This window comes from Falco rusticolus, chromosome 16 (assembly GCF_015220075.1).
Source record: "Falco rusticolus isolate bFalRus1 chromosome 16, bFalRus1.pri, whole genome shotgun sequence".
Taxonomy (NCBI): Eukaryota; Metazoa; Chordata; class Aves; order Falconiformes; family Falconidae; genus Falco; species Falco rusticolus.
In genome coordinates, this window is record NC_051202.1 from 5,739,994 (window position 1) to 5,761,586 (window position 21,593).

At 58.5% G+C, this 21,593-nt stretch overlaps 4 protein-coding genes across 9 annotated transcripts; 1 reads left to right on the forward strand and 3 right to left on the reverse strand.

Moving 5' to 3' along the window:
- Positions 1 to 1,076: 1,076 nt before the first annotated feature.
- Positions 1,077 to 7,625, reverse strand: VSIG10L2 (V-set and immunoglobulin domain containing 10 like 2). 2 transcript variants are annotated; one of them, XM_037409913.1, is made up of 12 exons: positions 6,730 to 7,625; positions 6,295 to 6,645; positions 4,613 to 4,897; positions 3,759 to 4,034; positions 3,330 to 3,596; positions 2,814 to 3,074; positions 2,440 to 2,730; positions 2,063 to 2,365; positions 1,640 to 1,762; positions 1,542 to 1,566; positions 1,333 to 1,451; positions 1,077 to 1,245 (listed from the first exon to the last, which is right to left on the reverse strand). In XM_037409913.1, exons 1-12 carry the CDS (start codon positions 6,800 to 6,802, stop codon positions 1,160 to 1,162), a joined length of 2,460 nt encoding a protein of 819 aa, XP_037265810.1. In that variant the 5' UTR covers positions 6,803 to 7,625; the 3' UTR covers positions 1,077 to 1,159. The 2 variants fall into 2 exon arrangements, with proteins under 2 accessions (XP_037265810.1, XP_037265809.1); XM_037409912.1 differs by having other exon boundaries at positions 6,295 to 7,625.
- Positions 7,626 to 8,203: 578 nt separating this feature from the next.
- Positions 8,204 to 14,552, reverse strand: DDX25 (DEAD-box helicase 25). 4 transcript variants are annotated; one of them, XM_037409915.1, is made up of 11 exons: positions 14,430 to 14,466; positions 13,925 to 13,969; positions 13,532 to 13,667; positions 13,325 to 13,417; positions 13,106 to 13,208; positions 12,274 to 12,388; positions 11,691 to 11,868; positions 11,050 to 11,287; positions 10,417 to 10,579; positions 10,092 to 10,280; positions 8,204 to 8,912 (listed from the first exon to the last, which is right to left on the reverse strand). In XM_037409915.1, exons 4-11 carry the CDS (start codon positions 13,384 to 13,386, stop codon positions 8,851 to 8,853), a joined length of 1,110 nt encoding a protein of 369 aa, XP_037265812.1. In that variant the 5' UTR covers positions 13,387 to 13,417; positions 13,532 to 13,667; positions 13,925 to 13,969; positions 14,430 to 14,466; the 3' UTR covers positions 8,204 to 8,850. The 4 variants fall into 4 exon arrangements, with proteins under 4 accessions (XP_037265812.1, XP_037265811.1, XP_037265813.1 ...); XM_037409916.1 differs by lacking the exon at positions 8,204 to 8,912 and adding an exon at positions 8,974 to 9,777 and having other exon boundaries at positions 13,925 to 13,966; positions 14,430 to 14,552; XM_037409917.1 differs by lacking the exon at positions 8,204 to 8,912 and adding an exon at positions 8,974 to 9,777 and having other exon boundaries at positions 14,430 to 14,479.
- A 120-nt stretch (positions 14,553 to 14,672) lies between these two features.
- Positions 14,673 to 21,326, forward strand: PUS3 (pseudouridine synthase 3). Of its 2 annotated transcripts, XM_037409765.1 has the most exons (5): positions 14,673 to 14,744; positions 18,045 to 18,478; positions 19,646 to 20,208; positions 20,593 to 20,783; positions 20,929 to 21,224. In XM_037409765.1, exons 2-5 carry the CDS (start codon positions 18,092 to 18,094, stop codon positions 21,222 to 21,224), a joined length of 1,437 nt encoding a protein of 478 aa, XP_037265662.1. In that variant the 5' UTR covers positions 14,673 to 14,744; positions 18,045 to 18,091. The 2 variants fall into 2 exon arrangements, with proteins under 2 accessions (XP_037265662.1, XP_037265663.1); XM_037409766.1 differs by lacking the exon at positions 14,673 to 14,744 and having other exon boundaries at positions 18,092 to 18,478; positions 20,929 to 21,326.
- Positions 15,662 to 21,585, reverse strand: HYLS1 (HYLS1 centriolar and ciliogenesis associated). The gene is made up of 2 exons (XM_037409768.1): positions 21,500 to 21,585; positions 15,662 to 16,936 (listed from the first exon to the last, which is right to left on the reverse strand). Exon 2 carries the CDS (start codon positions 16,910 to 16,912, stop codon positions 16,088 to 16,090), a length of 825 nt encoding a protein of 274 aa, XP_037265665.1. The 5' UTR covers positions 16,913 to 16,936; positions 21,500 to 21,585; the 3' UTR covers positions 15,662 to 16,087.
- Between the last annotated feature and the right edge of the window lie 8 nt (positions 21,586 to 21,593).

Genomic DNA, 21,593 nt, shown 5'->3' on the forward strand with positions numbered 1-21,593 from the left:
TGTGCTCCCCTTTATCATAGTTGCGTCGTATAAAGACACTATATTTTCCTGAGACGCTGTAATATTCCTTTGAAAATGTTGGGTATTTGGAAGCGATGTCGGTTTTGCAGGGTTTGGGGTAGGGTGTTTTATTTTTTGGGGTGGTTTGATAAAGAAGGTGCTGCTGCTTTGTGGAAGGAGTGGGGATTGATACTCCCTGAAGTGAGGTTGGCTCTTACCAGTTGATATTTATTAACCAAATCCAGGAGAAAATGGTCAGAGACGCTCTCATGTATCTCACACACCAGATGAGGGGCAGGGAAAGCCAGGGACAGCTTGAGCCTTTCCTTGGACCCTGCCTACCTCCGTGCTTGCACGGACATGAGGAAAACCCCTCACTAATCACTGTTTTTAACATCCTGCGCTTTGGCCTGAAAATGGGGAGTTTGGGGTGAAGATGAGGACCCCTCCCCCACACCACCCAAGCTTTCTGCCTGTCTTTGTACCACATGGAATTTGCCAAGGTCCCAAATGGGCATCCGTGACTGCAGCCGACGCAACCCTTAGGCTGAGAGCGGAGCTTTGGCCCTTGAGGCTTTTTTTTTTTTTTTTTTCTCCCATTGGTTAGAAAATACGGTTTTTTTAAGCCTAAATATTTCTTTTCCCTCCAGAAGTAACTGAAGTCTCAAGGCTGAGCTGGAGGGACTTTCACTGGGTGCTGGCAGGCCCATCCCTGTGCTTGGGCTGCGCTGCTTTTTATAGCCAGCTGACCCAAAAATGGGAAAAACCTGGGGCGAGGTTTCTGGCAGAGCCTCCCGTCTTTTTTACCACCTGGCCTGTAGCACAATTTCACCAGCGCTCCCTACTTCTCAAGATTAGGAAAGCTTTCCCTTCCCCTTCCCCAAGCCAGCTACACCCTGGGGAAAATCATACATCTTCTAAAATATTATAAAGAAGTAAAACCCCTTTGCCGGCAGCCCTGAAATTTTGGGCTGGGTCTGGATCATGGATATTTTTCCAGCTGCTGAGTTATGACTCCAGCAGTGTCGCAGGAGCCAAGACGCATCCGGCCATTCCCGGCTTTATTAACGCGAAGGGATGCGGCACAGGCAGGCGCTGCTGTCCCGTGGCGCGGAACAAGCGGAGGAAAGGGATATAAAGGGGACCAGTGGGGGAGCGGTCATGGTGTCGCGGTCTCGGTGATGGTGACATTAACCGGTGGGTCATCAGTGGGGTCCGGCGGTGCTGACAGTGGCTCTGCAAGGTCTGGGAGAGCCCCCAGTGACACCAGGTGGGTGCTGGGTCATCGGGGCAGGTGGCTCAGCCCTTGGCTTGCCCCGTAGGTGCCGTTACCTGCTGCTGTGCCAGGGGCTGACAGGTCTCCTGGTGCTGGTGCTGCTCCATCCTCTCTGCTTGCGGCTGTTTCGGCGTCCTCCGGCGCGCCCACCGGCTCCTGGGCCCCGGGACTGGCCCTGGGTGGGTGGGGGACGGACACGGGGGGTCTAACCCCCTCCAGCACCTGGGGGTGCCAGAGCAATGGGGCAAGGGGCTTTGGTACTCACGTGTGGAAGAGCAGGTCGTGCAGCCCTGGGGACGGACAGAGGGGTGTGAGATGTGGGTGTCTGGAGTCCCACGGGACCCCCCTGCCCCTGGCACTCACGTGGGAGGGTGTCCCGGTGGCGGGCGATGCAGCGCACGGCCAGGAACGATGTGGCGGTGGCCACCAGCATCCCTGCCACTGCTGCCCCTGTCACTGCTGGGTAGGCCTCGAAGGGGGGCTCGGCTGGAAGGGAGTGACTGCTGGTCAGCCCGGCCCTCCCTGGGGGTAATTAGGGTAACGAGGCGCCCGTGTGCGAGCTGTGCCGAGGGAGAGGAGAGAGCACGGCAGGCCGCAGGCTCCCCGGCGCAAGGCCTGGCAGAGCCCAGAAAGGTAGAGGAAGGTGGGAGCCTGTGCCTGTTCACTCTGAAACCTACTGATGGCTGCTCGCACCTGGCTCCTCGGCTCCACCGGGGTGCAAACGTCGCCCTTCTCCACTCAAACCCTGCTCTGCCCACACGGAGCAGCGTCCCCTGCCCACTTCACCTGGCGTCTGCACCTCCGAGGGGTGCCCGGCTGTCCGGTGGTTGACGGCCAGGATGCGGAAAGCGTAAACCACCGCCGGGTCCAGCCCCCCCAGGCGCCGGTTGCGGGAGTGGGGCTCGATGTCACCGGCGGCCGTTTCCCAGGGGCCGGGCACCCGCCGGCGGGGTCTCCTGGCCTGGCGCCGCTGCACCACGAAGCCGGTGAGGTTGCCGGTGCCCTGCGTCCGCCACTCCAGCCGCACCTCGGTGCGAGCCCGCAGGTACCGCAGCTTGCTGATGGTGACGTTGGGGGGGGCCGGGTACCCTGTGGCGAGACGGTGCCCAGCAGGAGGGGGGTAACCCCCGCCCCGGCACCCCCCCACCCCTCCCGGGACTCACGGTCCACACGGAGGCGGACGGGGAGGCTGGCGGTGCCCACGGCGTTGGCTGCGGCGCAGCGGTAGATCCCACCGTCTGCTGGCCACTCGACGTCCTGGACAGTGAGGTTGACCCACTCTTCTCCCCGCTCCAGGTGGTACTTGGCCAGCCCCGGCGTCACCTCCCGCTCCTCAGGGTCGTACCAAGCCATGGTGGCACCGAGACCACCGCCGCGCCGCCGGCACGCCAACCGCGCCTCGCCGCCCTCCAGCACCGCCACCTCGCGCCTCTCCGCCTCCAGCCGGGGGGCTTCTGCTCGGTGAGAATGGGGGGGACGGGGGTGACGGGGATGCGCAACCTCCCCGTGAGGGCACCGGGGCACGGACGCGGCTTACCCAGCCGCAGGCGGCACTCGGTGCCAGTGGCCCGCAGCGGGTGGGCGGCAGCGCAGATGAAATCCCGGCCCCCCAGGCTGCCGTCAGCGCTCAGCACCAGGACGGTGGTGGAGGGCGCGGGGTCACCCAGGGCTCGGCCCCCAGGGTCCCGCCAGTGCAGGGTGACGGGTGGCGTCCCCCCCTCCCACTGGCACCGCAGCATCACGAACTCGTCACCCTTGGTGGCCGCCGCTGCACAGGAAGGGCCGCCGGCCGGGACCCCTGCGGGATGGAGCGGCGTCGGGGTGGGGTGCTGGGGTGCTGTACTGAACAGCCCCCCCCAAACAGGAGACCCGAGGGCATGGGGGGGCTTTGCGCCCCAGCTGGGCTATGGGGCTGCCCGTTTTGGAGCAAAGGCAGCGTCACCTTGGAGTGGCCGTGGCACGGGGGTCACCGCGGCTCGGCTGTGCTCGGGGGGTGGGGGGTGGGAAGGGGGTTTTTGGTGGGGGACACACGCAGGGACCCGTCGTCACTCACACAGGGTGGTCCCGCAGGCAGCCCCCTGTGGCAGTGCCGGGTGGGAGGCCAGGCAGGAGAAGGAGCTGCTGTTCCTGGTGGCTGCCCCTGACTGGATGCTGGTGGCCATGGAGAAACTCATCCCCATCACCCCCTCGTCCTCCTCCTGGGGGCCCACCCAGCGCAGCCGTGCCGGGGGGAAGCCCCCCAGCCAGCGGCACCGCAGGGCCACGTCCCGCTGGTCACTGGTGGCCAGGGCAGAGCAGCTGGGGGTCCCGGCTGGCGGATCTGCAGGGGACCGTCAGCACTGGGGTAGGATGGGCGTCCCCCATCTGGACCCATGTCCCACCCCAAGTCGCCCCTCACACCCACATCCTCACCAAGGAGCCACGTTGGTCCATCTCGCGCCGGGGGGACCTGCCGGGCCACCCTCCCCCTGGGGTTACTTACAGTAGACGGTGAGGACGATGGTGGCCTGGGTGCGGGTTTGGAGATGGGTGTTCTCGGCCAGGCAGGTGTAGGTGCCCGCCTGGGCGCGGGCGATGGCGGCGATGACGTAGGTCTGGCCGGTGTGGACCTGGGAACCGTTGTGGAGCCAGATGTAGCGGCTGGGGGGGTTGGAGGGAGCCAGGCAGCTCAGCACCACGTCCTCCCGCTCTCCTGCTGAGAAGCCCCCCTGTTCAGGGGAGAAGGGCTCCACGCTGATGGCCGGCTCGTCGGGGCCGTCTGCGGTGACATGGGGTCCTTTAGCCACAGGGACATCCCCACCGAGGGGACACAGCCCTGCCCGGGGCATCTGCTTGCTGGTGGGAAACCAGGCTGTGAAGCCTCCTTAGAAAGGGCGCACCATGGCAGGCGCGAACACGCCACGATGGATGGTGGCCATGGATGTGCCGTGGTGCGTGGTGGCCACGGACACGCCATAGCGGCACAGTGGCCACGGCGGCACCATTGGTAGCAAGGTGCGTGGTGGCTGTGGCCATGCTTTGGTGGCATGGTGGCCATGGACGCATCCTAGTGGCATAGTGCTTGGTGGCTACGGGTGGGCCACAGTGCACGGTGGCCACAGACACACCTTGGTGGCACGGCACGTGGTGGCTGTGGACGTGTCATGGTAGGCATCGCGGTGCCAGGGTGGATGCACCATGGTAGTTATGAACGTGCCATGGTTGCAAGGCGCTTGGTGGCCCCGGACTGGCCACGGTGGCATCTGCAGCCCTGAGGATGTCTCCACAGATGGTACCTGAGGCCCCCAGTGTGGGGCCGCCCCCCGGGAAGGCAGGGCCGAGCCCCAGGGCACTCACAGACGATGTCCAGGTAGACGGGCTCGCTGGTGTGGTTGTTGACCGCGTTGCGTACGGTGCAGGCGTACCAGCCAGCGTGGCTGCGGTTGGCGGGCGTCAGGTGCAGCTCTGCCCCGGAGCCCCCCAGCCCCGCGGGGGATGCTGAGGGACCCCCCCGGGGCTCGCGGTGCTGCCAGGAGAAGCTCAGCGGCTCCGTCCCCTCCCGCACGGCGCACGTCAGGGCCACCGCTGTCCCCTCTGCCGCCGCCGCTGCCGTCGGCCGCACGAAGGGCTTGGAGACGGGCACTGGGGGCACCGAGCTGTGAGCGGCCCCCAACGACACCAGCCCCTTGCGCCGCTCCTGCTGGGAGCCCCAGATCCCTCCCACCCCACCCAGGGGGGGTCTTTCCAGCCCAGAAGATTTAGTGGCTAGTGAGGTGCTGTAGTGGCTAGTGGGGTGGCTAATGGAAATGTGTGCGGACTAGTGGTGGGGTATCCTGGCTGTGGGCATGGGGGCTAGCTGGGGCAGCCAGGCATGGGCTAGTGGGACCAGTTAGGGGTTGGTGGGATGCTAGATTAGCCAGGACAAGGAGATGGGGATGACTACGGGGGTGCTGTGTTGGCTAGCGGTGTGCTGTGTTGGCTAGCGGGCTGCTTTGCTGGCTGGTGGGGCACCTCATGGCCTGCTGCGCGCTCGGTTGGCTAGTGATGAGCTACTTCGGCTCATGGGGCACTATGTGGCCTAGCGGGGGTGTGCTACACTGGCAAGCAGGGTGCTTTGTTGGCTAGTAGGCACCATGTGGGCTAGTGGGGCTCTACATTGGCTAGTGGCATGCTCCATTGATTTGTAGAGCCCTTTACTGGCTAGTGGAGCACTATGTTGGCTAGTGGGGCTCTGTGTTGGCTAGTGGCATGCTCCATTGACTGACAGAGCCCTTTGTTGGCTAGTGGGGCTCTGCGTTGGCTAGTGGCATGCTCCATTGATTTGTAGAGCCCTTTGTTGGCTAGTGGGGCTCTACATTGGCTAGTGGCATGCTCCATTGATTTGTAGAGCCCTTTGTTGGCTAGTGGGGCTCTGCGTTGGCTAGTGGCATGCTCCATTGATTTGTAGAGCCCTTTGTTGGCTAGTGGGGCTCTACATTGGCTAGTGGCATGCTCCATTGATTTGTAGAGCCCTTTGTTGGCTAGTGGGGCTCTGCGTTGGCTAGTGGCATGCTCCATTGATTTGTAGAGCCCTTTGTTGGCTAGTGGGGCTCTACATTGGCTAGTGGCATGCTCCATTGATTTGTAGAGCCCTTTGTTGGCTAGTGGGGCTCTACATTGGCTAGTGGCATGCTCCATTGATTTGTAGAGCCCTTTGTTGGCTAGTGGGGCTCTACATTGGCTAGTGGCATGCTCCATTGACTGATAGAGCCCTTTGTTGGCTAGTAGGGCTCTGCATTGGCTAGTGGCATGCTCCATTGACTGATAGAGCCCTTTGTTGGCTAGTAGGGCTCTGCATTGGCTAGTGGCATGCTCCATTGACTGATAGAGCCCTTAGTGCCCCACTAGCCAACAATGTTGGCTAGTGGGGCTCTGCCCTGGCTCCTGGTGTGCTTTGTTGACTAGTGGGGCCCTCGATTGGCCAGTGGCAGACTCCAGTGGCTAGTGGGCGAGGGGATGCTTCGCTGCAAGGCAGGGGACCGCGGTGGCCGGGTGCTTACCCAGGACGCGCAGCAGGACGGCGGCGTAGCCCACGCGGAGCTGCCCCCACTCCGGGAAGAGCCCCTGGCAGAGGAACCGGCCCTGGGCGGCCGCCCGCAGCTCCCGCAGCTCCAGCGTCCCGTTGCGCAGGGTCACCCGGCCCAGCGTCCCCGTGCCGGGGGCCACCACCACCTCCTGGCCCGAGCCCACCGCCACGGCCCGCGGTGGCCCCGAGGCCCCCGTGAAGCTCCAGAAGACCACGGCTGGCGGTGCCGATGCCGCCGGCCCGCAGCTCAGCTCCACCACCCGGCCCCGCACCCCCGTCACCGTCCGCTCCTCGTAAGCCGCCTCGCTGGCCGCCAGCAGCTGACCTGGCCGAGAGGTGCCGCGAGTTGGTCGGGTCTCTGCTGGCTCCACGCTGAGGGGTGTTTTTGGGGGGACAGGTCTGTGCTCACCCCCCGCCAGCGCCGGCAGCAGGCAGAGGATCCAGGGCCCCCTCCAACGCGGCGGCGCCCAGCCCCGCTCCATGGCGCCATGTCCGGCACGCAGCCCCGCGGCAGAGTGCCGAAGCAGGGCTGCGCTCTCCCTCCAGCCCTCCTCTCCGGTTACCGCTGGGTAATTAGGCCCGGCCCTGATTAACCATTAATTATTTATAAACCTGCCTTTGCGTTGGGGTGAACCCAACCCTGCTGCTCGCCACGGCCCCTGCAATCTCAGGGCTGAGGACAGGCCCGCTCATCACAGGAAGAGCAGCGTCACCTCCTTCCCTCCACGGGGGCAATTTATTCCCGAGTGTTCCCCCCTGCTCCCAGCAATTTTTTTTTTTTTTGTGAAAAGAAGGGGAAATATGCTGCTCCCCCCCACCCCCCGCTGATCGAAAACACAGGGGTTTGGAGCCGGGGGAAGCCGGGCGCTCGGCGGCGAGCGGGGTTTGATATTTCATCTCCTGGCTCTCCACCGCGCCCCGGCCCATCAAACATTCATGGGGGGCGGCAACGCTGTAATGCAATCCCTGGGGGGGCTGAGGTACCCCAGGGGGAGGATTTTGGGGTGCAGGGGACACAGGAACCCACAGTGTCCCATCCCCAAAGCCAGTATCCACCAAGGAAGGGCAGCAGCCAGAGCAAACCAAGCTGGGGAGGTGGCAGGACACAGCCCCACAACTGAAATTCCCCTCGAAATAAAGCACTCGCACGAAATTACCCCACATTATTATTTTTTTTTTTGTGGGCTAGCATCTTTCCTGGGGAAGAAGATGTTCATACCCTGGCCCCAGGGCAGGGAAGCAGTTTGGAGCGCTGATAACACAGGAGGGGGGGGGGAAAAAAAGATATTCCCAAATATAAAGAATATAAAAAATTATTGGCCCAGGGCACCAGCGCAGGATGAGGCCCAGGTGCTGTGGGGGGAGGCGTTAAAGCCTGCCTTGTTCCAGCCGGCGCGCCGGGGGGGATCCGGCAATGCCCGGCGGAGTCCCACTACCGCATGGCACAGCCAAAGCAAACAGCAGAAAATTTCCTGCCATCTCTCACTCGCCGCCCGCCCCGCCCCCCCCCACCTCCCTGCTGATTCCTTAATCAGAATTAATTGCTTGTTAAAAATTACAGACGCGAGATGACCTGCAAAGAGGTTTTTTGGGCTTGAAGTGCCCCAAATGGGTTAAAGCTGGGCACCGGGGGGGGGCGGGTTGCAGGGCCAGGGTTTGCTCCCCCCTCAAGCTGCTGCCAGGCGCCTCCGGTCGCGGCTTCTGCCCCGTTTCTGCCCATACAGGTCGGTTTGGGGAAGAAACTCAAACAGCCGAAGCCGGGGGGCACTGGCACATCTGCCAAACGCCACCTTTGTCAACACTGACCTCATAAAAATCCTTCTGCAAGTAAAATATGTGATAAATTTTAAGGGATTTTGGCAAAAAACGGAGCAACAACACCCTAGGACTTCGAAATAATTCTGGTTTATTCGAGACGAATGTGGTGACAGCCACAGGATAAACCCGCTGGGGACACACGCAGCCCTGGGCTGGGGACAGGCAGCCCACAGAGGTCCAGCCTCGCTCCCTGCCACCATCCTGACCCCAAAAAACTCAAGTTTCGGGTCCCGACGGGATTTGGGATGGCAGCGGCGGATTCCTGCTGCCATCTAGCGTGACTGCATTGCTGTTATTGTTTAATACCTTACTCCTTTCCCCTGACTTTTTTTTTTTCCTTATTAAAGCTTTCTCCAAGGATTTTGCTGGCCCACCGCTGCCACTGGAGAGCAGCAGCCGATCTTTTCGGCCAGTTAACAGAGTTCACCTGTTTTGCAAACACCCCCAGACCCATTTTTGAGGAACGTTGCGCTGTGTGAAGCCCCTGAGGGGACCGCTCAAGCCACGAAAACCTTGGAGATAAACAAGGAACAAACCCAAGAACAATAACCACAGCTCTGAGAGTTCCCCCCCGCCCCCGTCTTCTAAAACATCACAACAAAACCAAACAGCTTTAGGAAGTTAGAAGAGAAGGGGGAGATTTTTCCCAGTAACTTTTCCTTCTGTTTCAAACCAAAACTGGGGTCTGGGAGAACAAATCCCCCCTCCTCACTCAGTTTTCCAGGTTCTCGAGCTCATCCATGTCGTCTGGGTCCAGCTGCTTGATCTTGGTCTCTGTAGAGAGGAAAAAAATAACAACTGTCAGTGTTGAGCACACCCAGGTGAAAACCGAGCCCCCGCTGCGGTATTTCCACTCTGGCATTCAAGCAACAGTCAAATAAACTTGGAAAAAGCACGGCGCAAACTGGATGAAGGGCCGCCGTCATGACAAGGCTGCTAAGAGAGCAGGGGACGCCCCAGGGAGCAGCAGCAAGTCGGGTGGGATACGTTCCCGCTCCCTGCTCCCACCTGGGAAGCGATGGGAGGTGGGGAAGGTGCGTTATCTCGGTCAGGCAGCCCCGGCCCTCGAATCACAACGTCACAGCGTTAAAAAGCCGAAGTCAGGTCGCTGGGAGCTCATCCCCTCCATTCCATACGCTGGAAAGAGCACAGGGAGCTCCTCGGGCTTAATTCTGGCTGCGGCCAGACTCATCCAGCTCCTGGTTACTCAGGCTGCTCATCGCAGGCATCCGGTGCTCCTGCTGCTCGGCAAAAATCTCCGCCAGGTGATGTGGCTCACGTCTTCTCTGCCACACGCTCGTTTGGTGTTTAAATTTAAGGCCGCCAAGAGTTTTCAGCAACTCTGAAGACAAAACTGAGGGAGGGACGTGCTTTTCTGCACGCTAAAAGGTTTTGATAACCATTTTTTTTTTCCTAAAAATCACAGGGGAAACAGGGATTTGAAAAGCCACCAGCACAGCCGCATCATCTTGCAAACCCTGTGAAAATCCTCTTGACATTTACAAGTGACAATTGATTTCCCTCGGGAAAGGCCTGTGCGACTTGAGCTGCTGGCTTCTCTCCTGCAGCCAGGGCTGAGCTAAGCCAGGGCACCGGGTCCCCGGGACAAGGATTTGCAGGGTAAAGGCAGGCAAAATGTCTGAAAGAAGGGAAAAAAAAAAAAAAAAAAAAAAGGTGCCAAAGCATCCTGGGTACTGGTAACATCCCTTGCAAGGCACGCACAACCTCCGAGGCTGCTTCTCTAAAAATCTGGCTGCTGGGGAAAAAAAAAAAAAAAAAAACAACCAACCCTAGAAGGGTGAGGGGCTGAAAGCGGCACCTGTACCGCGGGGGCTGAGCCCTGGGGCGAAGAGCAGCCCCAACAAGGTCTGTCTGCAGACGGGAAACGAGCTGGAAGGGGATCACGGGTCCTGAAACTGCCTCCTGGAAAGGTGGATAGGCACGGATACTCACGGAAATGCTCCTCTATCATCTGCACGAGCCCCACGTTCTGGCTTTGCACCATGCTGAAGGCGATGCCCCTCCTCCCAAAGCGTCCCGTTCGCCCGATGCGGTGGAGGTAGGTCTCAAAATCCGGCTCCCTCTCCCGATTCACGGGGAGGCTGAAGTTCACCACGATGGTGACCTGCTGCACGTCGATCCCTGAAAAGTGAGAGAAAGGGGCTGTGGAAAGGGATCGCCTCACCCCGTGGCTCGAGCCCACGCCGCCATCGGAGAGCCAGGGGCCCTGAGGCGCGTCTCGCGGCAAGGTGAGGAGCATCAGGTTTTCTGGGGGTACCTCTGGCGCAGACGTTGGTGGCGATGAGGACCTTCTCCTTCCCGTCACGGAAGCGCTGGATGACGCTGGCCCGCTGGGCTACCGTCAGCTCCGCTGTCAGGATGGCCACTTGGTGCCCGTCCTGGCTCATCTCCTTCGACAGCCAGTCCGCGCTCCTCCGCGTCTGGATGCGCAGGGAGGGGCAGGCTGAGGTGGTGCAGCAGCTCTGCTGTCGCGCCGCTCGCTCCCAGCCAACCCTTCACCGATTTTTCCCCCCACTCAAGTCCCCTGCTCCTTCTGCAGGAGCTCCTGGTGCTGGAACACCTCAGAATAAGGCAACACCGATGCGGATGAGCAAGAAGCCTCTTGTTAGGAGGTGCAGTGCAAAGGGCAAGGGAACGGCGCGTTTTCCACGCACTGGTGACTGTGGAAGCCAGGCAAAGGCAGTTGCAATTGGTGGGAGAGATGCTTTTAAAGGCTGCCTTTGCCCCAGGGCTGCCCTTTAAATGCTGACATGTTCCCCACCCCTCTCTGGGGTCTGCTCCGTGAATTGAGGGTCTGGGAAGAAGCCCCCTGTGTCCATACCATAAAACCATTTCTATTATCACTGACTGCAAACGCGTCCATCTTCCCAGGCAGGCTGGGGTGCTTTACCTGGCAGAAGATCATAGCCTGGCCGATGGTGATGCTGCCGTAGACGTTGCAGAGGGCTCTGTACTTCTCCTCCCTGCCCCTGCACACGAAGAAGTACTGCCTGATGTTGCTCAGGGTGAGCTCCTCCTCGCGCAGCTTTATCACGATGGGGTTGGAGACGATTTGCATGGCAAATGCCCGCACGGTATCCCTGAAGGTGGCTGAGAACAGCAGCATCTGGCAGCCCTTGGGTAAAGCTCTGGAGCAGAGAAAAAGGACTTGTCATCCCAGGAAAGCAGCCCGGTGCCCAGATGTACTCATTAGAAACAAAAAAAAGAAAGCTTGATTTAAGCTGACTTTGTGTCCAACAGAAAGGGAACCCAATCCAAGGGGTGTAACAGCTCAAGAGGAAAGGTAAGCGAGATAAAAGTCTTCCTGCGTGTCTAACAGACGCAGTTTCACAGGAAGCTGGATCCCTGGACACACCAGGTCAGGGCCTGCTGATGGGCAAAAGCCGGTTCCCACAGCAGCAAGCCCCCTCCTATCAGAGAGATGCTCTTTTTCACTGCCACTTCAGCTCTTTTGGTGACCGATTCCCTCAAAGCTGAGCAAACGGGGAAAAAAAACAGGGAAGCGGGACACCACCCGTCAGGGATACTCACCTCTGAATACGAATGCTTTGACAGGAGAGGCCCTGCGTGTCGATCATGATGTCAGCTTCATCCAGCACGAACGTGCCGATCTTCTTCATGTCTATGACCTTCTGCTTGAAACACCAATCCAGCATCGTCCCCGGTGTCCCGATGACAATCTGCTCCTGCACCACGGTGCCCTGCCGAACTGCAAGAGGGGAAATGGCATCCGACTGCCTCCAAACACGCCACCCTGCTGCTGCTCAAGCGCCTTTTTCCCTTGGCTGTCTCAAATTCTGGCTGCCTAGTGATGCCTTTGAGGGGGCCCATGTGGCAAAGTGGGGCTTGAGATTAAAATGGCAAGAGGGCTGATGCTTCCCTACAGCCTCAGGGGGTGGAAACCAGCCCCACGTGGGAAGGGGGGAGTCTGGGAGCAGCCAGCAATCACGAAGACGACTCCTTAGCAGGAGAGGGGAATATAGACGTTACGTTATTGGCCGTCACGGGGGTCTGCGCGGCTCCTGGCAGCTCAAGGCACTAAGAGAGGATCCCTGTACTCACTTCATGCTCCCGTTACAGTGCCGGCAGCTCTGCTGGGCGGGACTGGACTCACCTAGGTTTCCCCGGACAGCGTACGTCACCTTGGTGTCAATGCAAAACCGCCCGATTGTCTCGATCACACGCCCAATCTGCAGAGCCAGCTCATAGGTGGGAGCCAAGCAGAGGCACTTGGGGGGAGACAAGAGAGCGGTCAGATGAGAAACGCTGCGTTTAAAAGCCGAGGGGTGGGATGCACCGGGCAGACAACAGGGTATGTCAAAGGGACAGAAAGAAGAGCACAGGCAAATCCCACGCTGCTAAACTCCCTCGAAAGCGCAGAGGGATGGGGTAGGCGGTCACATTTGGAGGTCAGGGAGCTGGGAACACGGTACAGCTCCAAGGGATGCTGGCAGAAAGGAGCTGCTGTAGCTATTTTTAGGGGGAAAATTTGTCTCCTGAAGCACAGTGCAGTTTGTTTCTGCGCCCAACTTTAAAGCCATTTTAACCAACTGGTTAAATCACCCTGTACGCCTGAAATGAGAGATGTTTAATTGCAGTAACCAGCTCACAAAGCTGATTCTGCACACAGAGAAGTGACTGGGGCTTGTGGGGGGGTTTAAGCCACCGGAATAAAACAGCACTCTCTGCAGTTGCTTTTCTACATTTAAATTCCAGGATATCTAAAGCCTGGTTTAATTTGCCGCTAGCAAGCAAAGGTACCTCTCTTCAGCTGGCACCACGCTTTCTGTCCTGCCTGCTGCTGCAATAGTACCTGGGGGGTTTATTGTCCCCCTCCAGTGGATAAAATCATAGAGACGGGGACAGAACGAGAGCTCTGCCCCCAGACAGCATCTTGAGGACTTGGGCAAACCCCTCCTGCATCAGCTTTCCCTTTCCTATGTTACCTGCGGGTATTTCTCAGCGGCATTAATTCTGCTCAACATCGCCAAGACAAAAGCTGCTGTTTTCCCTGTCCCTGACTGGCTCTGGGCAATCAGATTGTGGGGCCTGCAAGGCAAAGGCTGCTTAGTGGAGCGCAAGGGTGGGGTGTCTCCAGGTTCATGTCCCAACACCAGGTATGCCTCAAGGGAGCCGGGGCTCACGCACGTGGCGTGACTACTCACGGGTATGCCAGCATGATCGGCAGAGCCATCCCCTGGATTTTGGATGGTCTGTTGAAGCCCATGTTGTAAATCCCCTGCAAGAGCTCCTTCTTCCTGTAAAAAGTAAAAAAAAAAAAAAAAAAAAAAAAAAAGGCATCAAGAAGGGCCAGTTTGATGAACGATAGTGGCTCTCGTGCTTTGCTGGGCCAGGGGCCGCCATCGACTCACAGGGGCAGCTTTTCAAAGGTTTTGACGGAGAAGAGCGGGGAGCTGGGGTCCTGCTGCAGGATCTCCACGTGGTGGCTGGACTCCACAAGGGACGTGCGGATGAGCTTGTTCAGCAAGGAGGTTTCCGCCAAGTTCACTGGGAACAGCAGAAAATTTCAAAAAACGGTTTTTGATAAAGTCTCACCCCTTTCTGTCCCCCTTTCTGTCAACACAGGGGTCCCCAGCCATCCCCTCTTCACAGACACCAGACACCGCTCAGATCCATGGCTAAGTAGCGAGAAAGGAGGGTGGGCTGCCGCAGAAAGCCCCCAGCACCCCGCTGCCTGCCTCAGTTTCCCCCACCTGCTTCAGGGGAAGGCCCTGGGGGCTGCACTGCAAGGCACAGGGACCCACCTCTGTCCTCCTCTTCATCCTCCTCCTTCTCCTCGCTGTGGCCTGCTGAGGGAGAGGTGGGGGCTGAGGCCCAAGTCCAGCCCCAGGCCCAAGCCCATTCCGAGCCCCAGGCCCAGCCCCAGGCCCATTCCGAGCCACGGCCCCGGCCCCAGCCCCAGCCCCAGGCCCATTCCGAGCCCCAGCCCCAGGCCCAGGCCCACTCCGAGCCACAGCCTCAGGCCCATTCTGAGCCACAGCCTCAGGCCTCAGGCCCCAGGCCCAGGCCCATTCCGAGCCACAGCCTCAGGCCCATTCTGAGCCACAGCCTCAGGCCTCAGGCCCCAGGCCCAGGCCCATTCCGAGGCCGAGCCCCAGCCCCAGGCCCAGGCCCATTCTGAGCCCCAGGCCCAGGCCCATTCCGAGGCCAAGCCCCAGCCCCATTTCGAGATACAGGCCCAAGCCCAGGCCAAGGCCAGACCCAGGCCCTGGCCCGGCGCTCCCTCCGGCGGGGCCGGCCCTGCCTTACCCCGGCGGTCGAAGGGGTCCCGGCGGCGCGGCGCGGGGAGCTGCGGGGCGAGAGGCGGCCGTTACGCGGCGGGGCCGGGGCCGAAGCCCCGGGGAAGGGGAGCGGGGGGAGCCCCGGCCCGGTGCCCACCCGCCCCGTCCAGCCACCCCCGTGCCGCGCCGCAGCCATGGCCCCTGCCCGCCTTATGAATATTCATGAGAGACGTCAGCGCGCGCCGATGGGGCGGGGTTTGGCGCCCCCTGGCGGCCCGGCGGAGGCACCGGATGAGGCGGGCGCTTCCGGGGCAGCGGCCCCGGCCCCGGCAGCCGCCCGCAGGTAGGCCCGGCCCGGGGCACCGAGACGGCGGGGTGGGGGGCGACGGACAGGGGACCCGCGGAGTGGTGGTGCTGTCCCCCAGGGGGTCCCTGGGGTGCTGGGGGGGCAGAGACACCCCCGCAGCGTGATGGGGGTTCCCGGGGTGGGGCTGTCCCCAGGGTGATAGAGGAGCAGGGGCTCCGTAGGGTTTTGGGGGGTCCCTGGGGGGCAGGGACCTCGCCATAGGGCGGTGGGGGTCCTTGGGGTGGTGGGGACAGGGACCCCGCAGGGCAGGAAGGGTCCCCTGCTGCAGACAGGGACGCTGTAGGGTGCCAGTGCTGGTCCCCATGGGGTTTCGGGGGGGTCCCTGGGGTGCTGGGGGGCACAGACCCCTTCGTAGGTGGATGGGTGGTCCGAAGGATGCTGGAGAGTCAGGGACCACTGTACCCTGCAAGGTCCCTGGGGTGCCAGCACCCCCTAAGATGGGGTGACAGCAGTGTCCCCAAGCTGGCAGGAAGAGGGGGGGGGTCCCCCTGTCCTCCCAGGTTTTGGGGGAGCCCGACGCAGGGCTCAGGGCTGTAGCCATCACCTGCTTCCCATCCTTCCCACGGCCTTTTCCAGCCATCCCACCGCAGTTTCAGGGGGGGGCCTTGTCTGCGGGGCCGAGGGGCCGGCAGCCCCCCAGCCTGTCACCCCGCTGCCACTTCAAGGTGGTTCCCTGCACAGGAGCTGCCAGATTTGCAATCCACCCTGATACCTGAAAAATATAATAATAATTATAATAATATCATCTTAACTTCATCCTAAAGCTCATTTATTTTAAAACCAAGGTAAAATAAGGCAACGGGAGCCGAGAGATTTGTGGCGTGAGGGTCTAGAATAATTAGCATTGACAGGGGTTTCGGAGACATTTTTAATTAACCCACAGAACTACAACAAATCTTTCCACACGCTTTATTAAAGAAAGATATTGCCAAGACACCATAAATAAAACCTCCTTAATAGCTCACACAATCCAGGGGCAATTACGTGCCCCAAATCACCAGACTCATTACATTCTTATTTCTCCTCATACTCAAAGTTTCGCAGACTGCGTGGTTTTTTGGCACCTGCTCCCCATCCCGTCTAATCTTAATTCGGAAAGATGCTCTGGACGCGGCGGCAGGGAGGCGGGGACGTTTTACCCAGGCAGTCCAACAACCCGAGGCGCGGGGTAAAGTTTTAATAACCAGAATTGAACCCACTTGAAACACAAATGGGATTCTCCAAATTATTGAGGATTTTGAGGAAGGAAGAAAAAGTACTCGGGAGAGCGGCACGCGTGCACTTAAAAGATGGTTCGTGTGGAGCAGGGCTTTGGGAAACTAGGAGAAGGTGGTTTTTCTGGGGATGAGGCCGTTGGCCAGGTCCCAGCGCACCTCCCAGCGCAGGGCTGCTCTCTTCTTTTCGGTCGGCACGATGTAAGTGTTGGGGATGTAGAGGTGCTGTGGCTTGCTGGGGAGCTCGGGCTTGCAGAGCATCTGCTCCCGGATGCTCCAGCGCAGTTCTTGACGCTGATCCTCCCCCGGGATTCGGAATTTCTCCCATTCTCTTTTATATTCAAAATATTTGGCCACTCGGTCGGTTTTCCCCCGGTTGCGTCCCAGCAGCTCAAACCGGGGAGGAATGAAGGACTTGGGTTGTTCTGCCACAGCAGTGTACTGAGAAGTGCGAGAGCTCCGGCTCCCGATATCCCCAAGGAGAAAGGGGGGACTGTCCCCACGGGGTAACCAGTATGGGGATTCATTAAGGGAGCTGCTGCTGGTCTCGATTTCCCCCTCGGAGATGCTCTCTTCTGGAGCAGTCCTTGGCTGAAGCATTTTCTGCTTCAGGCTGCAAACCTCGCTCTCCGGCTCGCTGGTCACTGACTCATCAGAGACCTCCACTCCACCGTCAGGTCTGCGCCTCAGCACCTTCCTCTTCATTACCAGCCTCCTGGTTCCCCTCCGGTGCTCAGAAAACGTAGGAGGGGCTGGCTGCACCCCCAAAACGAAGGAGGCCTCAGCGTAGGGATCGTCACGGGGATGTGCCCGCTCCTCACTGCCTCCCTGCTGGGTGTACAGCTGGCTCGGGGCCAGCGTGGCCGCCGGCTGCTCCTCGTCATCCGGAGCGGCCCATCTATACCTGTCCCATCCTGTTGTCTCCTCCATGATTTCTGCCAGTCTGGGTGGATTCTGGAAAAAAAACCAAAAAAAAACCCCACAAACCAGAGTTAATTTCTTGCGGCACATTCGAGCTGGCTAAAGATGTAAAGGGGTCTCTGACTCTCAACTTCTCGGGTTCAGGGGCGTTGATTTAGGTTGTAGTGAATCAGCCAGGGGGGTCTCAGAGCGCTGGCTGCACGGCTAAACCTGCTGCCACCAGCAGAAGGCTCTTTCCCTACGGCACATGGAAACCCAGCGCAGCTGTAAAGCCCCCTGAAGCTTTACCTCTGAATTCCTGCTTGAAAACTGCACTAAAATTAACTACACGATTTATAAGTTACTAACAGGACAATGGACAGGCACAGGATGGATTCGGTTTGTTTGCAAGCGCGTGGTAGAGGTATTAATGACTTTCCCCTTGTACCCATTCTTTCAAAAACACAGTATCTAATTGTGATTTAATCTAGGGACGTCCGAGAGGGCGAGTTGTTTCTGCAGAGGAGGAAAATGCTCAGCACGGTGTGTTTCGATGCTTGTTTAGATGTTGGCTGTCATAGCCCAGAGGCTGCTTTGAGTATGGTTATAGTAAACCTCAAAACCTGCGACGAAAAGGGATCCGGACACGGTTTCCACTCACAACACAGATTTTGGATATCTTTATGCCGGGAAGCGGGTTTGAAAAAATGTGAGTTTTATCCGTGCCGTTACGAAATGTCGGAGCAGATGGTGCAGCGAGATGAATGGCAGCCGTTAGCAGGCTGTCTGAAGTGTTGATGCTGGCTGAGCGCGGTGCGAAAATGGAAAGGGCTCCGTGACGGCTCCGCACGGATAGCAAAAGGCTAGCCGGGAACGTGCTGCCACTGCGCCTGGGCTGACAGAGCAGATCCGATCGTGCGGCAGCGGCTGGGGGAAGAGGAGTGATTAAAAAATGAAAAAAAAAAAAAAAAATCAAAAAACCCCAGTTGAGTAAGATAAAGCTGTCCAGATGAAGCCCCCTTGGCCCTTCCCATGCTCTGCTAGGAACACAGAGGGGTTACAAAAATAAAGAATTATTCTGTGGGTGAAATTTTACAGAGGAAGCGTATAGATGTAATAAATGCCACATAAAGCAAAAAAATATTTTCTACTTTCTCTACAGATCCCAAGGAGCTACCAGCAACTAATTAAGGCTTCAAGAAAGTGGCTATGGCCGAGGGGACCGTGGTTACCGATCAAGAGCAACTCCTGAGGAGGGTGCAGGAGCTGGAAGAGGAGGTGAAGCGGCTGCAGGAGAAGCTCCAAGAGGACAAGGGAGGCGCTGGGAGAAGAGAGGCTCCGTCAGCCCCCGGGAAAGCCAAAAAACGCCAACAACGTCCGTTTGATTTTGACGCTTACGGCCGCAGGCACGTGGCGCTGAAGATCGCCTACCTGGGCTGGGGCTACCAGGGTTTTGCCAGCCAGGAGAACACCAGCAACACCATCGAAGAGAAACTGTTTGAAGCCTTGAAGAAGACACGGCTGGTAGATGACAGACAGACCTCCAGCTACCACCGCTGCGGGCGGACAGACAAAGGAGTCAGTGCCTTTGGACAGGTCAGGTTCTGCCCCCAGGCTTTGCCGGATTTGTGGGCTCCTGCGTGGGATGGAGATCCGGTGGGATTACTGTCCCACAATGACAAGCCAAGACAGTAGTACAGGTTGGATTTGTTTTTTAAAACCTGTCAGCTTTTAAATCTGGAAGTGAGCCTGGCGATGGCTTCCTGCATGCGGAATGATGATTTTTAGGTGGTCCAAGTGTTGATTAATGCTAGGGATTTTTTTCCATATTAGTGCTAACTTTTTCCCAGGGGCCCGTTTTGAGAGGATAAAATGCCTTTTAGGCTGCAGCTTCCCCAGTAGCTCAGCGCTGCTAAAAAAGGGGAGATGCCCTTTCCTTGGCAGAGCCCTCAGCTGAATAAACTTGCCAACACCCCACAAAAATTTTTTTTCAAAATCCAAGAATTGGATAGCTTCCTGCGAAGTCAGGCAGCTGAATTCCTGCGCAGAAGGGTCTGAGGGGAGCCGCAGCTAGCGGAAGGGAGCGTGGGAGTGGGAGCTGGAGGGAGGGGAGCGAGCCGGCCCGCTTGGTGGGCACGGAGCCATCAGGCTGGCTGAGCCGTGGGGAAAGCACAGCCTTTCCGGCGCCACGATGGTTTCACTGTCGGGCCGGTCTCTCCTTCCCTCCTGGCTCAGGAAGCAGAGCTGGCTTAGTTTTTGCTTTGCCAGGGTGGTTTTGGCTCGGATGGGCAGTCTGCTCTCCTTCACAAGATGAGCCGCATGAAATAAGGGCACAGGTCGCCTTTTCTTGCGCCACTTAAAAGTGCACAGGCACCTGTGGTGTTAATTAACATGTTCCCACACCAGGTTTCCCAGACAGCCAGGCTGTTACTGTGCTGAAGTCATCACCTCCAGCAAAAAAAATATAAAAAAGTGGCACATTATATCCTAAAAACTGGGACTAAAGTTGAAGCCATTTCGAGACCGTGCAACGTAGGCAGTCTGCAACTTTCTGTTTTATTAAAGGAATCGTAGCATCTGCTAGGAACCTTAGTAGAGGCACTTGCAGCTTTACCCGCAGGAAGGAGTGGTAAGATCGCCTGATTTAAGACACCTTCATCTGTAGGAGATCCTGAATTTATTTCACAGCGGTGTAGGAAGACTTGGCTTGGCACACTGAATACGCCCATCTGCGATCTAATCCTGGCTTCCCTCATTTTGCAGGTGATTTCCCTAGATCTCCGCTCAAACCTGTCAGAGGGGAAGAAGCTAAATGGCCACGAGGGTCAATCAGAAGGCAAAAGCGAGGGGGAAGAGGAGCTCCGCTACACCCATATTCTGAACAGGGTGCTCCCGCCTGACATCAGGGTGCTGGCCTGGGCCCCTGTGGAGCCGGATTTCAGCGCCCGGTTCAGCTGCCTCAAGAGGACGTACCGCTACTTCTTCCCCTGCGCCGACCTAGATGTAGCCCTCATGCACGCCGCAGCCCAGAGGTACGTGGGGACCCACGATTTCCGTAATCTATGTAAAATGGACGTTGCCAACGGAGTGGTCAACTTCCAGAGAACAATCCTCAGCGCTGGAGTAACATGGGTAGACAGAGGAGAACCTGGGCTGCAGGAACCCTTCCGCCTGTGCCAGTTTGAAGTGACTGGACAGGCGTTCCTGTATCACCAAGTCCGCTGCATGATGGCGATCCTCTTCCTCATCGGCCAGAGGATGGAGAGCCCAGAGATCATCGACGAGCTGCTGGATGTGGAGAAGAACCCCCGAAAACCGCAGTACAGGTACGGAGAGCTTGGGAAAACCTGCCGGGCTGCTTCTCAAGGCGACGGCTGCGTGTGAAGTGCTGCTGGCAAGCCACTTCTCTGCCAGCCTGCGAAGCAGTCTCTCACAATATGGAAGCGAGCTGCCAGCGGCCTCTCCGGGAGATATCTGTAAGGATCTAATTTTTCTTGCTTTTGGGCAAACTTTTGGTGGCTTTAGTCCTTGGTATTTGGTTAAAACTAATTCAGTTTTTACCAGAAAAAAAACCAGAGTTCTGTAAAAGACAGGGCTGGCTTTGGCAGAAAGGCCAGGCTGGCACGCTGTTGCGCAACCTTTTTTTTTTTTTTTTTGTCACAGCATCCCTCCAGACAGCGACAGGTAACACCTCCTCTCCTTTTCCCTAGCATGGCAGTCGAGTTTCCCCTCGTCCTGTATGACTGCGAGTTTGAAAACCTTCAGTGGCTCTACGACCGCGAAGTGCAGGAGTTCAACGTTACACACCTACAGCAGCTCTGGGCCAACCACGCAGTCAAAACACAAGTGCTACACAACATGTTACATGGGTTAGATGCTGCTCCCGTGGCTACTGGAAAAAGTAAGGGATGGTTTTGTGGCAGTACCTGGGAATTATGGAGGGATGGGGATAACTGGTTTAGGGGGGAAAAAAAAAAAAAAAAAAAAAAAGGGAGGGTAATTAAATAGATCATTCAAACCATGGTATTTTTTCAATTATATCACAGGCCCAGGGAACAACACAACTGTTCTGTGGGGAGATATGAAGCCCGTGCTCTGCAATCAGGTCAGCGGCTTCGTGGAAGGCGTTAAGGCCCGCACCTACAAGCCTTTACTGGCCCGCCCCAAGTGCCAGGGGCTGGAGGCCCGCATCCGCCACTTTGTGCGCAGGGGCCGCATCGAAACCCCCCAGGGCCTGCAGGTGGGGGGGGACGGGGACGAGCAGCCCCCCGAGACCAAGAGGTGCCACCACGGTGGTGCCACCGAGCAGCCCCCCAAGCGGGCCTGCATAGGCACCGAGTGATGGTGGCGGGTCACCTCAGCAGACAGGCAGTTGGCTGCTTTGCATTTTTTTTTATCGGGAAAAAAAATAAAAATAAAATTTTTCCAGTGTTATTTTTATAAATTTTAAGAAATGTGGTGGTGTGCTGTGCCCTGGCCTGGGAGGGGGTGGGGGTGCCGCAGCCCCTCAGAGCCGCTCTCCTCACGGCGGGGCGGCCCTGTGGGGTGCTGGGGCCACACCGGGCCGTGGCAGCCAGGGCCCACCCGCCTGCAGCGCCTCCCCACGCCCCCCGGTACCTGCAGGGCCCGGCCGCTCTCGTCCGCCCGCCGCGACCGTTACCGGCCACCAACCGTCGCCGGAGTTTAAACAGCCGGGTGGGGGCGGGGCCGT

What these genes read in the sequence shown, in the direction of transcription:
- VSIG10L2 (XM_037409912.1), bottom strand. Translation starts at nt 6,802, where the DNA reads ATGGAGCGGGGCTGGGCGCCGCCGCGTTGGAGGGGGCCCTGGATCCTC. An exon ending in CCACCGGGACACCCTCCCAC is followed by an intron (nt 1,567 to 1,639) that starts GTGAGTGCCAGG and finishes GTCCGTCCCCAG; the next exon opens with GGCTGCACGACCTGCTCTTC. An exon ending in CACGACCTGCTCTTCCACAC is followed by an intron (nt 1,452 to 1,541) that starts GTGAGTACCAAA and finishes CCACCCACCCAG; the next exon opens with GGCCAGTCCCGGGGCCCAGG.
- DDX25 (XM_037409916.1), bottom strand. Translation starts at nt 13,386, where the DNA reads ATGGGCTTCAACAGACCATCCAAAATCCAGGGGATGGCTCTGCCGATC. An exon ending in CAAAGCATTCGTATTCAGAG is followed by an intron (nt 11,288 to 11,690) that starts GTGAGTATCCCT and finishes TCTCTGCTCCAG; the next exon opens with AGCTTTACCCAAGGGCTGCC. An exon ending in AGGCTATGATCTTCTGCCAG is followed by an intron (nt 10,580 to 11,049) that starts GTAAAGCACCCC and finishes CTGCGCATCCAG; the next exon opens with ACGCGGAGGAGCGCGGACTG.
- HYLS1 (XM_037409768.1), bottom strand. Translation starts at nt 16,912, where the DNA reads ATGGAGGAGACAACAGGATGGGACAGGTATAGATGGGCCGCTCCGGAT.
- PUS3 (XM_037409765.1), top strand. Translation starts at nt 18,092, where the DNA reads ATGGCCGAGGGGACCGTGGTTACCGATCAAGAGCAACTCCTGAGGAGG. An exon ending in GAGTCAGTGCCTTTGGACAG is followed by an intron (nt 18,479 to 19,645) that starts GTCAGGTTCTGC and finishes CTCATTTTGCAG; the next exon opens with GTGATTTCCCTAGATCTCCG. An exon ending in TCCCGTGGCTACTGGAAAAA is followed by an intron (nt 20,784 to 20,928) that starts GTAAGGGATGGT and finishes ATTATATCACAG; the next exon opens with GCCCAGGGAACAACACAACT.